Source organism: Plectropomus leopardus, chromosome 6, assembly GCF_008729295.1.
Source record: "Plectropomus leopardus isolate mb chromosome 6, YSFRI_Pleo_2.0, whole genome shotgun sequence".
NCBI classification, from domain to species: domain Eukaryota; kingdom Metazoa; phylum Chordata; class Actinopteri; order Perciformes; family Serranidae; genus Plectropomus; species Plectropomus leopardus.
The window spans coordinates 17,025,234-17,041,618 of record NC_056468.1 but is presented as its reverse complement, the minus strand read 5'-3'; the positions used below and the strand labels follow the sequence as shown (position 1 = coordinate 17,041,618).

The following is a 16,385-nucleotide window of genomic DNA, read 5'->3' as shown; positions in this document are numbered from 1 at the left end:
AGGATACTTTGAGTTTAATACAGTGTGTGTGTGTGTGTGTGTGTGTGTACGTACATGCACTTTGGGGATTCACCAGTATTTCCCTGCTTTTAGAAGCATGAAAGCAAACACAGTACAAATGAATAATCTGAAATAGCGCAGGTTTCACAGTTTTACATCGTTTCTATCTACACTGCATCAGTGTGAGAGAAATGGTCTGTGCAAACAGCAACTGAAGGACCGTGTTCAGTAGATTTTCAGATTTTGCTGACGCTTGTTTGTGAAGTCACAATTGTAGTCAAGGAACAAGCCTCCAGGCTGTAAAAAAAGCAAAGAACCAGGACAGAAGAGCTGAATCGCTTATTTGCTTGTTCTCTGTCTTAAAAATAACAGCAAGTGAAGTACTGTGGCTTCTTCACCACAGAGATATGTGGTGGAAATTGTATCCACATGAATTGATTAACTACAAAACACTGGATTGTCAAACTGTACAATAATTTTTTGGGTTAGGTCAATAGCAAACTAAATCTATATTTGTTCTCTTAACTTTCTGACCTGTTGTTCCTTATGTGAACAAGGTGAACGGCCTCTTGGGATAGCTTTAAAGGTGATGACAATGTGATTTCCAGACAAAGATTCAATGTGTTTTACCCTCATAGTGGCTGGTTAATGAAGGGGCTTAGAGTCTAAAGCCCCTGTGTTGTAATCCCATTTGTTCTGCTTGAAACACAGTGACTGCACACACACACACACACACACACACACACACACACACACACACACACTTGCACAGAGCTTCTCAACGGGGTCCACACTCTAATATTCAAACTGGAATCGGACCAGGATGTTACTGTAAGTGTCGATCAGATGAGGCCCAGAGACCAAGAAGAAAGACTTCCTGCCAGGCCTGGGCGACCTGACAGACCTGGCAACCCTGCATGGCACCATTCAGCTAACAACTTAATTACTTCCATTACACCAGCCTCAGCGTAAATGTTTCAACTTTGAGTGTGTGGGAATAGAAAGGACCTCGATGGTTTTATCCTCTAGCAGTAATTGATGGCACATGGAGCGGAGTTAGCAGTAATCAACAGTGCGATGCTGTGGGTATATTTAGTTTGGCCTGTTAGGAAACAGAGCTCTCTTGGCTTTCTTCCTCTATGTGTGTTAGTGAAAAGCCAGTTTTACACTAAACATGAAAAGACATGACTTTTATCTGAGTAAATGATCTGGTTCTTCTGCTCTTGTTTGTTGTTTTAGTGTTTCTCTTTAGGGAAGCATGAAGGAAAGGTGTGTAAACAGGTGTGAACAGCTGTTGCTTTCCGACCCTTTAAGTCAAACAGTATCTTCATCACAAGCTTTTGGAAAACCTGGGTCATGTGATGTGTAAGAGAAAAAATACCAAGAATTTGAACAGTCTCCTCGGGTTATGGCCCTTCCCATCATCATTAACCAAAATGCTGACTTTGTCCCTGCCGTCTATTTTCCTTTTGCTGTTTTCTTAAGCAGATTGCAGCCAGAATGACATCCTCCCCTCTTGCTAAGTCAGTACTTCCTTAAAGGGATATTTTACTGATTTGTCTGATAATGTAGCACCAATTTCAAAAGTATTTATGTTTTTCTACTGCAGAGACAGCTTTGTTTTACATGAGGGCCTTCTTTATATCGGTGAAATACTTCTTTAACTGTGCTGCACTCTCACTTACATTTACATCCACTGTATGTATGTACAGGCTTTTTGTGCCACATAGTGCATGTATATAATATGCTGTGGTGTCTGTATGTTAAGTGAGAGTGTTGAGTAGCAGCTGTGCTGTACAGATTGTTATTGTCATGGCTTCCTGCGCTCGCCTCCTGAGCGGGAAACAAAGTGCCCTCTAAGCAGAATTGCTGTCCATTTTCATGAGTAAGCAGCTAACCCCGTCACCCCAGGAGAGGCTGCGGACCAAAACACGGAGGAGGGGTCGGCAGAATCCAAGCAGCAGGGGGTGAGGGGCATGGGGGGAATGAGGAAGTGGAGGTCCATTCAGTAATGCCTCTGTAAAATAAATTGTAGTTATTTTTCCTGTGCTTGGAGGGTTGGGGTTTGTGTTTGATAGAAATGTCGGAGGTCAGAGTCGAGTTAAAGCAGAGAGATGAAGAGGGAAGCTAGGGAAACACAGGGTATGCTTTCTTCCTTTTAAGTCTACTCTCTCCATTACTCTGCAGCTCCCCTGATACTCCCCAAATGCCAAAACAACACAAGACATTAATAATTCATGTCGGGCTCCACTGTACACAGAGAGTGAGACAGAGAGGGTTCATTGTAGAGTGAGTGTGTGTTTGTGCCGTTCCAGCGCTGGCTGTATGTGCACAATTCGAGGAGACAAACATAAGGATGATAGTGATGATGACGACAATGATGTCAAGCTGTTGAGACAGTGTTGTTCCACAGCGTGTTGGATAGTTGAGACCTCGTCGTGTTTGGGAGAATCCCGGCCAAATGATATCTATGTACCGCTTTAATTGTGTTCAAATAATTGTGAAATAGGAGTCCTTGAAATGCAAACATGAACAAGTGCAGAAATAATGATTCAGACAATAAAACCAAACATTCTTGGACAACAGTGTGTTGCATGGCTGCAAGTTTGGCCAATCGTAAACAAGCATTTACTGTATGCCCCCCCCTCCTCTCGGCCATGAGATCCTGTGACAACAATGGCCTCTGTCACTCTTAGGGGAAAAGCAAGGCCCTGACCTTGCAGTCAGAAGTCAGTAAGGCTTCAGCAGGATCCTTAACCACATTCATGGCTAAAACCTGCTGATAACATAGATCTACAGCTAATAATTATTTTCATTAATGATGAATCTATAGACAATTTTCTCTATTAATTGGCTAATTTCTTGCTCTATGAAATGTCAGCAGCTAGTTAAAAGTCAGCAGATATGTTCCCAGAGCTCATGGTGATGTGTTCAGGAGTCTTGTTTATTTACCACCAGTAGTAAGAAGTCAATGATTTACAGTTTATTATTAGAGAATAGAAAGAAAACCAGACAATATTTGAAGTGGAAAAGTTAAAAAAACAGGGAATTTTTGCTCAGGGAATGTATGAAATATTTCATATTCAAACTTGCAGATAACCTGTTTGTTAATGCACATTGATTTTTTGAATAATCATGACAGCTCCCAGGTCTTCACAGAAATTTTTAATGTGCATTTACAAATTACATTTAATACTTTTGATAGATTGTTGCACAGGTGTTGATTTTGTTGGGGTGTACAGACATGAAAGGGGGAAGGTTGGGGTCATCTCCGGTATTACGGTAATTTTTTACGCACCAATTTGTGTCTTTCTTACAACTGTTTACCATTAAAATGTCTTTAATTTTGTCAGAATGGAAGTTCTCCGCTACCTTTATGTCTTCTGGAGGAGGACACATGTACATAATCGAAATAAATGTCTATGCCAATGGCGTACAATCTAATGTAATTTATATAGTAGCCCTGTAACAAACGTTTTTCACAGTGTCAGAGAATGAACAAAGATATGATTTTTAGGCTGATTAAAATTATATTCTTTCAGTTGTGAGTTGTGAAGAGGTTCTATTTTGAGTCAAGTTTTATAAAGAGAAAATTTTCTGGAACAGTACTGCTTAATTTAAAGGGGAACTATGCTGATTTTTTAAAGTCACGCGCTATTCTAATGGTCTAAGATGGTCCAAAAAATATTATTAAACAAGAACAACTCTCTCCCAAATTTCAAAACTAGAGTACTAACATTTAAACTTGTGATGTCATCAGGAATAAAGTCTGGAGCTGCTCCACAGCTCCCATTTTTCCTCAGGCTCCCATTCATTTCACTATGGAGCAGATCTAGACTTTAAACTTGATGACATCATAACATTAAATATTACATTTTTATGGTTTCTGGCTTTGAGAGAGAGTATATTATGTTCACAAATATTGATTTGTGTTCTCCTTTAAAATAAAGACAGTCATAAAATAAATCTGTATGTCTTTACAAGTCTGAACAAGTGACAACATTAACAGCTGCGTGTCCCCGATCTAATATGCTGCGTCATGGGTAGCAGGTTGTACTCATCAATTATAGATGCATACTTTAGCAGGAACATTCCTGTGATTGTAACTGAACTCAGTCAGCGTGAACGCGGGACGAGGCATCTGCCAGGGCCACAAAAGGACTATAAGATGCTGCTGTGTTGAGAAAAGAGACTCCGAGTTAAGAAAGCTTGCTGTGTAATAGTGTGATAAGTGGGGCACGCCACTGAATACTATTGGGAGCTCTACAGCCCTACTGGCACAGAGAGAGATTGGTGGAGGAGTGCTTCAGGGTGGAATAAACAGAGAGATTTGTTTGAGATCAGGGGATGCTGTGACAAAGCTCACACCCTACAGTTGTGTGAGGATTAGCCCATTCACTGTGAGAAAACTGAGCTGTGTTTGAAACCAGAGCAGGTTGCTTGGAGGAGAGACCCAAACACTCTCTGCTGTGCCTCCAAGAATCAGTCGCATTCAAGTCCACAAACCGATTATTGACTGTTTTCCTGTGTCTGTACATATAAAGAGTATTTTTCACAATCAGAAGAAAGTCTTTTTGTACCAACAACCACAGAAATGCAGCTGTTTTCTTTCTGCTGTGATGGTTTGATTGTTTGCCTGAGAAAGCTGGGGCCAGGACACACAGAAATGGCCTTCTGTAGGCAGCCTGGTGTGTGTGGCTCTATTCAAAATGGCTGCAGTTTGAATAGGCTGGGGGAGTTTGAGGCAAGGGATGCAAATCATTGATATGGAAAAGACAAAGCTCAGACAAAAGCCCCAGTGTTTGTGCGCAATGGCCATTAAGTCTATTTTGTGTTTGTGTGTTGAGTATGAATGTGCGTGACTTTATACATCAGCAGCTTCTGCAACAGATGCAAACTGGATATGCAACTAATACTAATAATATTGTCTTTGACCATACAGCTTACTTAGGTCAGCGTCAAAACACTATTGGTCTCACATTCTTCACATAAATAGGCCAGTTTTTCTCTGGATTCTGGGTCACTGCTCACTTTGATTAAATCAGAGGATTATTTTATTGCATCAAATCCTATTACTCTCAGGTTATTCACGGAGTGTAAGTAAGAGGGCCCAAGACGATACTGATGGACTTTTCATCGGAAATAACAACTATGTTGTGTTTATTGGCGTTTTCTTCTTAGCCTTGGCTCTCCAAGCATTTTAAACGGACAGTTCATCCCCAAATCAAAAATGCATATTTTTATCTGTTGTGGTGTTCATCAGTCTAGATTGTTTTGGTGTAAGTTGCTGAGTATTGGAGTTATCGGCCGAAGAGATGTGTGCCTTCTCTCTAATATACTGGAACTAGATGGCACTTAGGTTGTGGTGCTTTAAGAGCCAAAACTCAACAGCAATGTTTCTTTCCAGAAATTGTGACCCGATTACTCAAGATAATTCATAGACCTTGTTGGGAGTAGTTTCATGTCAGAGCGATTTTCTTTCTATTGAACTATATCAGCTAATAGACCTACAGTGATCAATTGATTAGTCATCAACTACTAATGGTCAAGTAATTTGACTGATTGCAAGATACAAGATATGGTAACTTCCGAGGACATCCAAAATGGCATCCCCTTGCCTCCCTGTGAGGTCGAAAAATCACACGGGTTTCTCCCAGCCAATCAGCGAAGATCATGCTGCAGCATAAAGTGACGTCACGGCATCTGACCAACCAGCAGTGGCCCGGAGCATTTCAAACTTCAGTGAATTTCCGGGATGCGTAAAGTTCGGTACGCACCTGCCATCTCCCACATTTACGGCTGTAACGTCGAAACTAACCGAGGTAAGTTGATAAAACTCTCACAGTATATGGTTGAATAGTTGTGCTAAATGTTGAGATAGGTGTTGTTTTCGTAGGATTTCTAGAAATTAATGTAACTTTTGCATGAAAATATGGTGACACCATATTTGATCATATAGGTAAGACCAGCGCAGGTGACGGCTTGTTTATTTTTAGATATACGCCCGGTGCGTGGAGTCGGATGCATCTAGTTTTTTTTTCAAGTTTAATTTTATTTATTTATTTATTTTAAAAAAACCCAACACATTATAACAGGAGAATTAGTAGTCAGTAGTGCACTGGATGTTGCCACAGGTTTGAAAAACATCATACAGTGAGAAATGTTTCCATTTATAGAAATGTTTAAGTTAGTAAAAGGGAAATATGTATGTTTTATAAGTTTTATGACTGTTTTATTATACTTAAATAGAATATTTTAGTGTTTATTTTTACAATGATCCTTGTTACTGCTAGAGTTTATTTAGTAAATCAATATTTGTTATTATTTCGTTTTTCTGATTGAATTATAAGAAAAAGTAAGCGGCACCACCAGTTCCTATGATGCTCTTTTTCACTTGTAATATATTTGCAATGTATATGTCAATCATTATATACATTTACAATTATTATGTTAATATCCTTTGTTTTCAGTAGATCTACACTTCGCTGTTACTGTTTTCCTTCACAAATAACTCAAAGTGGGCTTGATACTGACTCAAAAACTTGCAATCTTTTCTTTTTCAGCTGTCTACTCGGCTCTTTTGCGGAAAGAGTGAGACTGTTGTTGTGCCAGCCCACCCTGCCATCAGTGACAATGAGGAAGTGCATGCGGCCTGCAGTGGGTGTGCTTGAGGACGACAACAAAGATAACAACACTGACAACGGACAAAGGAGACCAAGTTCCCTCATGTCACAAATCTCATGTCATGACAAGAGCAACATGCTGGTTTACCTCTGCCAAACCCCCGTGAAATCCAAGTGGTGGTAGTTGTGGATGTTTGCATATGCAACTGATGTCAGCCTTACTAATGCCTGGGTCATCGACAGGTGAGGCTGCAAGGCTCTTGCTGTGGATGGCCTGTCACTGAAGAACTTCAGAGTTCAGGTGTTCAGGAATGCCAGCAGTCAGAGGACAGTCACATCTCGCCCCCACGGGAGCTCAGCACTTCCAGGCAGCCTCAGCACCTCTGCTGATGTCCCCAAGCTTGTCTGGGGACACTGCAGCCAAACTCCAGATGATTCTGCGCAGTTTGACCTGTCCCTGTTCCATGTACCTATCTACACCAACCACCAGACCTGCAAGTACTGCAGCAGGAAGGGGAGCTTCTTCAGGTCAAACGTGGTCGGCACAGTCTGCAAGGTCCACCTGTGCCTCAGTGCTGACTGGACCGGACTACTGCACCTTGATACGTGTGTGATATTTGTGACAGGTGCCAGTGTCAGTATCTCAATAAAATGTTAAATAAATGTTTCTTTAAGTTTATATGTCTTTTCTTATATTTTTTATATATACACTTTTTGGAATTGTTTTCCCCTCATCTGGCAAGGAATCATATGTGGTAACTTCACTGACCTTGATTTTCAACATAAAAATGAAACATTTTGACAAAAGTCACAAAAGTAAAAAAAATCTCCAATAACGCTCTGGGGCTGAGATTTTAAACTTCCAAGTATTTCAATGAGTGCCCTAAAGGGGTTAATTGTGTTACGGTATTTTTGTTTTTAAAGTTTCTTAAATGTGAGTGTTCTCTTGTTTCTTGACGCCTGTATGACAGTACACTGAATATCTTTGCGCTGTCATGCATGAGTCTCTCGTCCATGAGTAGATACACTGTTCCTTCTGCACATTGATATGGTTGCCGATTGTAGTTAGGTAAAAAGAAAGTAGTTCCTACATGCAACTGGTCACATTAAGGTCTGGTGGATAATCTTGAGTCACCAAGTCATTTTTTCTGGAAAGAGATATTGCTGCTCAGTTTTTCAGGTGTTTTTTTTTTTTTTTTGGTCCTTTGAGCACCACAAACCAAGTGCCATCTAGGTTCATTATATTGGAGAGAAGGCAGACATCTCTTCAGCCGATATCTCCAATGCGTAGCAACTCACATCAAAACAATCTGCATACATAGATAGCACTAGAGGTAAGAGGAAAAATATGTGTTTTATTTTGGGACAAACTGTCCCTTTAAAGCTGTTTAGACTGAAAAATTGACAGTCGATTTATCACGAGCGGCATGACTTTAGATTCTTGTTCTCTGACTAAAGGGATTGACTGAAAACATTCATGTTCTTTCTCTTTCTCTGCCACACCTGTGTAAACACCTAATTACTTAAGACAGGAATTAAAAACCGGTACAGTTACTTTTTCTTCCAGTCTAGGTCATAAAATAAGCCTGACTACCTGGCAGCGACCCTGATCCCATTCCCGGGAAAATCTCTGGCCTCTCTCTCTCTCCCCTCTTCTTGCCATGACTGCTTTACTCGAGCATTAGGAGACGTGAAGTCGCAGAGTCTCTGGGAAACTGGACGGAGGCTCCTGAAGGTCAATGTGTAACACTTGGCTCACTGTGGAGCAACACTTTGTTTATTTAACTCAAAACTAGTTTAAACAGGAGATTTCCTTTTACTACCTCACAGCCTTTTGAGGCAGTGAAGAGTGTTTGGTGACGAAAGTGTTTTTCAAAACATTTTCAGAATGTCGCTGTATTTAACGTCTTTGAGCTGAAAGTGAAGTATCCAGTCCAGAAGATGAGGAATCTTGTCAGTGTTATAACAGGTCATAAAAAATGTGAAATATCCTTTTATCCCAATCAGTTTGTGCAAGTCATTATTTTCTTGTAACAACTTAATGTCTTGTAACTTGCTGTAGGTGCTGGAGAGTTTTAAGATCATGGACTACAGCCTGCTGCTGGGTGTGCACGTCCCCGACCAGAGCCAGAGAGAAGGGGGTGAGCCAGGCCAGGCAGGCGGGGACGGGAGGAGACCTGTGGGTCAGAGGGTGCTTTACTCCACCGCCATGGAGTCCATCCAGGGAGACGGCAAGGCAGCTGAAGCTCTCACCACAGACGACACGTGAGTGGGCTCAGCTGGGGGAAAACGAACATATTATGCACACGTATTTGGGCATACGCACTCTGCCTCTGTCTCTTAATCTCCACCTTTTCTCTCACAGACGCAGTTATACAACCGTGCTCATACCTCACACGGGACGCTCAAACTGTGTACACACAGTCGGGCTCTCATATAACCATAGTTACTCAAATACAAACACAGGCACTGTTCTGCGTATTTACTGCAGTACACACAAATGTAAATACTGTAAGTGCCTCTTTTACAAACATTTGTGCGGTGTTCCGAGTGCTACAAAAGGAAAACAGTAGCTATTCTCTGACTGCTGGTGTGTTTTTTACTCTGTTTTAGGATGGGGGGCATCCCGGCCAAAACGCACAAAGAAGAAAAGCTGCTCATCTTCCTGGGTATAATAGATATTTTACAGTCGTACAGGTAATGATCTTTTTGAGACTAAATAAACATGCTACACCTTCACGTGCCACTTAAATTTAATCAAGGCAATGCTTTGATCCTACAAGTACGATTTTTACAAGAAGTTTTCAGTCGAAAAAATAAACACTTGTGGTATGGACTCGATTAATTGATCACATTTTTGCAGTCAAAGATCAAGGTCAAGGTAACTGTGAAATCATCCGTTACATTCTCGTGAAGGGGATATCTGAGGAACAACCTTTGGAAAAATTCTTCAAATTTGGCACAAATATTCACTTCGACTCAAGGATGAACTAATTCAATTTTGGTGGTCAAAGGTCAAGGTCACTGTGATCTCACATAATATGATTTTGGCTGTAACTCAAGAATTCATTCCCTAATTATGACTATTCTTTCTAATAGTGGTGCTGTCTTATTTTTTTACTGATGGGACTTGTTAACTTTTGGGGCCATGTTATCATTTAAACCTGGACATATGATCTGCAGAAATGTCTCCAAAAAGTAAAATGTCCCATCAGTGGCAGGAAAGATGTGACAATTAAGAGGGAATGTGCATGAATAGTTAAGGACTGATGCAGGAGAATGACAGCACAGCATGTCTGAAGAGTAACTGCTTCAATTGCCCTACGACAAGACCTCTTAATGTTGAATTATCACCCTGCATTGATGGAAAGCCATTTCACCTCACTCCTAAAAGGATTTTTTTCTCCATCCGACACGATTTAAATGGACACAGTGGTCTATAAGTCTTCTTTATTTACACATTGATTTTTTTTCTTCTGAGTGCAAAAGCATCGGGTGACTGAGGAGGAAGCCTTCTGGCTCATCGGCTTTTTCGAACTTGTGGGAATTTGAAAGCATCACATAAATCTATGTCAGCCTGCTTGGCTAAGGGTAGTAAATGCACGCGGAGTGAGAGAGGTGAGATCAGGTCAGGGAGGAAGGATGAAAAGGGCCAATTTGTCTCTGCTTACCCTGCCTTATTTCTAGAAGCTTGCTTCCCTCAAAGACACTGTTACATAACTTTAAACTTTGATGTGTTTTTGCCTAAATGCTGAACATGACCTGTGTTTTTCTTACGCTGAGGGGGGATAGTGTCTCAGGTTTGATCAAGCATAAAGGGAAAGTTGTTGGGTGTACATTTGTGACAAGGCTTCTTGTTTCCTTTCTCCCCAGGTTCATTAAAAAGCTGGAACACTCGTGGAAAGCCCTGGTGTACGATGGCGTAAGTTGATAGCAAATCTGACACTGCTGCTTCCATGAATGAGCCTTTTATTTTGTCACAGACTTTTAAAGTATTGCCAGTGGCTGTCTGAGAAAAGCAGTGGTTAAATATAGCTGAGCACATTTACACTTAAGTATGAATTTGAAGTACTTGTATCCAATTGTTTTGATAAACTTTTGATAAAGTAATTTGGTGTTATCCTTATAACTGAGTTTTGGGGGTGTTTTTTTTTTCTTTTAGAAAAATCATTTTGAGTTGTTTTAAAGATTTCACTGCATTGTGTACTTTTACTATAAATACTTCAAGTACATTTTCCTGATTTTACTTACTTTACTTAAGTACCATTTTTCATGCTGGACTGTTGCTTGTAACAGCATTTTTACAGTCTGATATTAGTACTTTTACTTAAGTAAAAGATCTGAATACTTTTCCCACCACTGAATAAAAGAACATTTTCTCTGCCTGCCCTCAGGACTCCGTCTCGGTGCACCGGCCTGGGTTTTATGCCAGCCGCTTCCTCAAGTTCATGAGTACACGGGTCTTCAGGAAGACTCAGCGTAAGTCTGCAGGTTGTTCACATGGGAGGGAATAAACAAAGAGAAGGGGCAGCAATGGGAAGTAGGAAATCCTGGCCTGATAAAAGGAGTCATTCTATGGGCAGTTTTTATTGCCGGGCATGTGTGTGTCACTGTAACATAATTAGATCAGTGGTAATTCACTTAAATTAACTGGTGTATTGTTTCCTTGTATTGTCCTCCTGACCACCCAGAGCTTTTTTCTTTGCTTGCCAGTTTTTGGCTTCTATAGTTGACTGTTGCAAGCATTTGAGGCACATGATGCGCAGAAATGTGAGCTCTGATTAAATTTTAGGATTAAACAAATTCTTTTAAATTAAAGACTTAATGTTTGGTTATGTGTAAGAAATCATGTGGTAAAGTCACTCAGAACAGATTGAGTTTGTTTGTTGGTAGTCCAGAAACAGAAGTACACAGTTACCACTAAAGTGAATAAATAAAGCTTCATAAACTCCTGTAGTCCAGGAAGTAAAGATGACTCCCCAGCTGCCTAACCCCACAAGACATTTAAATATTATCCACGCAGTCTATTCTCAGTGTAATGGCTGTGGGTAAAACCAGGAAGCAATTTTGGAACTTCACATTAGCATCAAATATATTACCAATGTTATGCAACCATGCAGGACCCCCCCTGTGGAAATCAACATGGCTGAGGCAAAGATTTGGGGGATTTAGCTGTGCTATTAACCATCGCCAAGTCCCGTCAGAGGGAGATGACAGGAAAGGATTTAATTTCATGCCCTGCTTGGGAGGCAGAATAAGGATGGCTTAGGGCACTTGTGTAATCGTCATTGTGCATTTCAACAGTTTAATGACTTTACTGCTAATTTTGGAGGGAGAGCATCTGAGTTTCATTGTGTGTGAACGCAGCTTCAATCGGGATAATCGTCTCTTCCCACTATCTCCTCCAATAATCTTCTCCTCTTTCTGCTTCCCTGAATCCTTTTTTCTCTGTTTTCCTTTCTTTACTTCGTTTGCTCCTTTTTTTCCGCTCCGCAGCACTTCGATTCTCCCCTTCAAAGAGGACTCGTACGTCCATCCCGGCTCTGAAGTCGTCCTCACAGGAGATCCTTTCATCGCAGGCAGATGAGAGGAACGAGGAGGACGGGAGGGACAGGCTCGGAGGAGCTTACAGCCTGGCCAGTTTGGACGGACAAGGTACTCAAAACAACACCTTTACTTCATATCTTGGATATTTGGCAGCATTTAGGGATGCACATAGAAGTGCCTGAATTCTAAAGGAGATTGTTTAAAATCTAAGCAATTTTATCATAACTGCACTTGTCCTTTTTAGCGAAATCCTCGACATCTCTCTCTAAACTGCCTCCTAGTTTGCAGTTTCAGTCATTTCCTAGTTTGTGTGGTTTATTAGAGCTTTTTAGAACTACACTAGAGGCCCATAAACAGCCACTTGCACTTGGCCATAAAAATGTTGTCCTCTCAGCACTCTCTCAGGGGGCAGCTGTCACTGGTTGATACAGTGTTTGGCCTCGATGGAAAGAAAAACAGAGACTACCTTGTTATTAGCAGCCCATCACATACAGAATTTGCGCATGTGTGTCCATAGGGCATGTGTAAGAAAGATTATCTCGTGACCCCAGTACAAGAAGGTATATGTAGCAGCTGTTTGAGATAGTGTGAAAGTTTCTGCAATGGTGCACAAGTTCAGCAGCAGCGTCTCTGACCTTTGTGTTCGATATGACAAAGAAGTGTTAGCCAAAGCCACACCGGAAGAAACAAGGGTGTGGAGCGGAAGGAGAAGTCATAGGGTCATGTGTCCTCATTCTCTTTACAACCAAACGCTCTCCTACCAGTGTCTACGGCTATGACGCAACATGCTATAAAGCAATTGGATTGCTACACTTCCTGACCCTTGCTTTATGACAGAGAAAATCCTTTTTTTTTCAAGGCATGAGATCAATACTAGGAAATATAGAATTATTGGAACCATTTCATTAATTTTAACTTAAAGGACACCTTAAGTGTTTTCAACCTAAACTCAATTTTCCCATGTTTTTGTGTCTAACTTAAAGTTGTGGCAGACTGCAGCCACAAAACAGGCTGCAATGTTATCACTCAAGCCATGTGGTAACCATCAATGTACGTCAACCTTAAAGTGCTTGTTTTTGCAAATGGCACAGGTTGTTGTTATAGGTGTCTGACAGCATTATGGAAAGGATTTCTACTTAGATAGACTTTTTAGTTTAATAGTAAGATCCTTTTTGTTTAACCAGAAACAGCCCAGAAATCGCTGTTACCAAACCCGCCAGACTCTATATAAATAAGCAGTAATTTTAGCGTGCACAGAGCCAGCATATTTTTACTTCTAACTAGGTGAGTTAAGGATTTATTTCAACCAAAAAAAAGAGATGGTGATTGTTGAAGCTACAGAAAGATGAACCAAGATGGTTTTGTGGGTTATATTTTGTGTCTGTCAACTTTAAATGAAGTGTTGTTTAGGATTATAAAATAACAGTTCATTTAAATGCAGTCTGATGGGTTCAGCAATAGTGATGTAAGGGCTGTTTCTGGTTAAACAAAAATGATTTTACTCTTTAATAAAAATGTTTATCTCTAGGGATGCTTTCCAAAGTATCAGAAACTTAGAATAATTATCTGAGCCTGTCAGTGGCAAAAAACAGAGTGGACAACATGCCCCATGTCCCGGCTTCAGCTCCCAAAAATGGACCGAATAGTTGTTCCCATTAGTCACTTCGACACATAAACATGGGAAAAGGGGGTCCGGGTTGAAAAAGACAAAAGTTTCACTATGAATCAAATTCTCATGGCCTGTCTTATCTCAGTCATTGGGTTTGTTTAAACTTTCCCTGATGGTAAGCACAGGGGAATTTCAAGAATAACTCTTTTTCCTTTTCTCTAGCGGATGAAACCATAGCTATACAAAGCTATATTGATCATATTGATTGACTAATAGGGCTTTTTTTGGTCTTCCAAGAAATTATGGTTGTGGATGTTGGTGTTGGCCAATGTGTGTCTTATTAGTTAAAGGAGAACTCCACAGATTAAAAAAAAACTTACTTTACTCATCATTGATAGCACTACTTAGCCTGTGAACAGGGTGTAGGGTCTGGAGGGGCTTGTAAATGTCCGAGAAGTCTAATCTTGTCTTGGAGACTATAAATTTAGAAATTAATGTTACAAACTGGAGGCATGGAGTTTGAAATGTGTGTGGGATTTTTTCTTTTACTTTACTGACATCACAGGCATGATAATATTTTCCCCTTAGCTGTGTTGGGCTCGTACCTGCGTCCTGACCTGGTCCCTGCCAACCCGTCCTTCTACGAGGGCTCATCCATGGGAACCATCTCAACCTCCTCAATCTTTGTCAACGTGGACAACCAAACAGAGGAGAGGTACAGTATCTATTTGTTTTTCTTCTCCTGGCTGCTTTCATAATGTCATGACACTGTGTGTTAACTCAGGGGCGGAGCATGTCGTTTTTCACCTTTAAACTATGATGCAAGGTCACTGTACACAGTACCTCCTTGAGGATAAGAAGGAAGGCATGTAAATCTGACACACACACCCACACACATACATACCATGTTATTGTCACCTGTGCTGACATCACATGGTCTTATTGGTGATGTGCGTCATGGAGCAGGTGACTCGGCTTGCTTGGCAACATGCATCCAATACAAATTCATGCACATCCTACACAACATACGGACACTAGAGTCAAAGGATGAGTGGTGTGCTGGTGGGTACTGTTAGTCTGTCATTTACATGGAAAGGAAGAAGAAATACTTCAGAGGTAAAATCAAATCTTTCCATGGAAAGGTGTATCTGTTTTTGCTTTTGAAAGCCTTTATTGGCAAAACTTCTTACTGTGTCTTTACCTTTACAAGTTATTTATTACCTCATATTACTTAGCAAAATATGATAAATAGTTTTACTGTACATTATGAAATTTTAACAGCATTTCACACAAACAGGTTTTATGACATAGACTGGGCCTTCTTTTATTACACCACATCATCTGGCTGTTAATAAAGGGCAGTTTCATTTTTCCTCTCCCTAAAGCCTCTGAACACTTTGTCCTCTGCCCTCTCCGTGTTTCCATCTTTCACCTCTCCTCCTGTCCAGCAGTGTCAGGTTCAGCTCGCTCTCTGAGGCTCCATTGTGTAACTTGCCTAGTCCTGTCCCCCCATCAGTCACCTGGCACTGCGCTGACATTGTTCTGTCAACTGTTTTCATAAATATTTAAAACATGGGCTTTGACGTGGCCTTACTTCGTGCCATTATGCTGCAGAGAGACTGTGACAAAGGAGGACAAGCGGGTGCAGTGGCGACTGTACATCCACTGACAATAATCCCTGTCTGACAGCTGGTCTGCCTTTTGCAGCGGTAACACCTTGTGTTTGTGATGTGTCAGGGCGGCATTGTTTTAAAACAAAGATGTTATTTACATGGATCTCTCATCATCTATCCATCCATATCTACAGTTGTATTTCTGTGCTACTCTCTCTATCTGGCCTTCATTTTGATGCTGAACACAAAAAGTAGTCAATCACGTGTGGTAAAAGGGTAGAAACACATTCCTGAATTTATCATACAGTCACCTGATATTCATACAAGGAAAACAGCTCTCCGGTCGCCCCCTGGTGTTTGAAATGCAAAAGGACAGGAGGATGAACATTATTGCTCTCAGTCTCCAGATTGTCGAGCGACACTGAAAGTCAGATGTTTGATTCCCCTGTTAATGCAGCCCCCTAATACAGTGGTTTCCAACCTCTTTTTTGAAGGGACCCCTCTTCTAACTTTGACTTAACTGATGACCCTAGACTAAGTGACATATTTTATTGAGCTTTTTTTTTTTTTAAAAAAAAATTCTGCTTAATGCATAACAATAACAGCACAGAACAGTGACAATCAGACGAGATGACCACAAACACACACACTCATCTGCTGCTGCATGTCGCCGTCACCAGCGCTAGTGTATATACCGTACAATTTACCTAAAGGTAAGACAAGAAATTTAGATGAATTTTCACCAGAATAGTTCCTTTAGACATTGTATCAGAGATACAACATTTAATGTAATTCTCTCTCTTCTTTTTTATTTTCTTCAAAACAATCCTTAACAATACCAGTACATCCCTAATAGACTTCTTTTCTGACCAATTCAGTCTTTTTTAACTACCTCTTTGGCTGTTTTAGCTAAGACATTTCTAAAGCCGGAAGTGAAGGTCTTCACTGTGACATTATCCTGTGAAACTTTTTTTCAAGTTTACCAAATCTTAA

At 40.6% G+C, this 16,385-nt stretch overlaps 1 protein-coding gene across 2 annotated transcripts in view; it reads left to right on the top strand.

Annotated features, from left to right (window-relative positions):
* pip5k1bb (phosphatidylinositol-4-phosphate 5-kinase, type I, beta b) overlaps positions 1 to 14,687 on the top strand; it is a 44,045-nt gene extending 29,358 nt beyond the window's left edge. For both annotated transcript variants that reach the window (XM_042488091.1, XM_042488090.1), the window contains exons 8-13: positions 8,686 to 8,888; positions 9,237 to 9,320; positions 10,497 to 10,545; positions 11,018 to 11,102; positions 12,120 to 12,278; positions 14,368 to 14,687. In XM_042488091.1, coding sequence (XP_042344025.1) covers positions 8,686 to 8,888; positions 9,237 to 9,320; positions 10,497 to 10,545; positions 11,018 to 11,102; positions 12,120 to 12,278; positions 14,368 to 14,537 — 750 coding nt within the window. In that variant the 3' untranslated portion in view covers positions 14,538 to 14,687. The remainder of the gene's footprint in view (positions 1 to 8,685; positions 8,889 to 9,236; positions 9,321 to 10,496; positions 10,546 to 11,017; positions 11,103 to 12,119; positions 12,279 to 14,367) is intronic.
* The last annotated feature ends 1,698 nt before the right edge of the window (positions 14,688 to 16,385 follow it).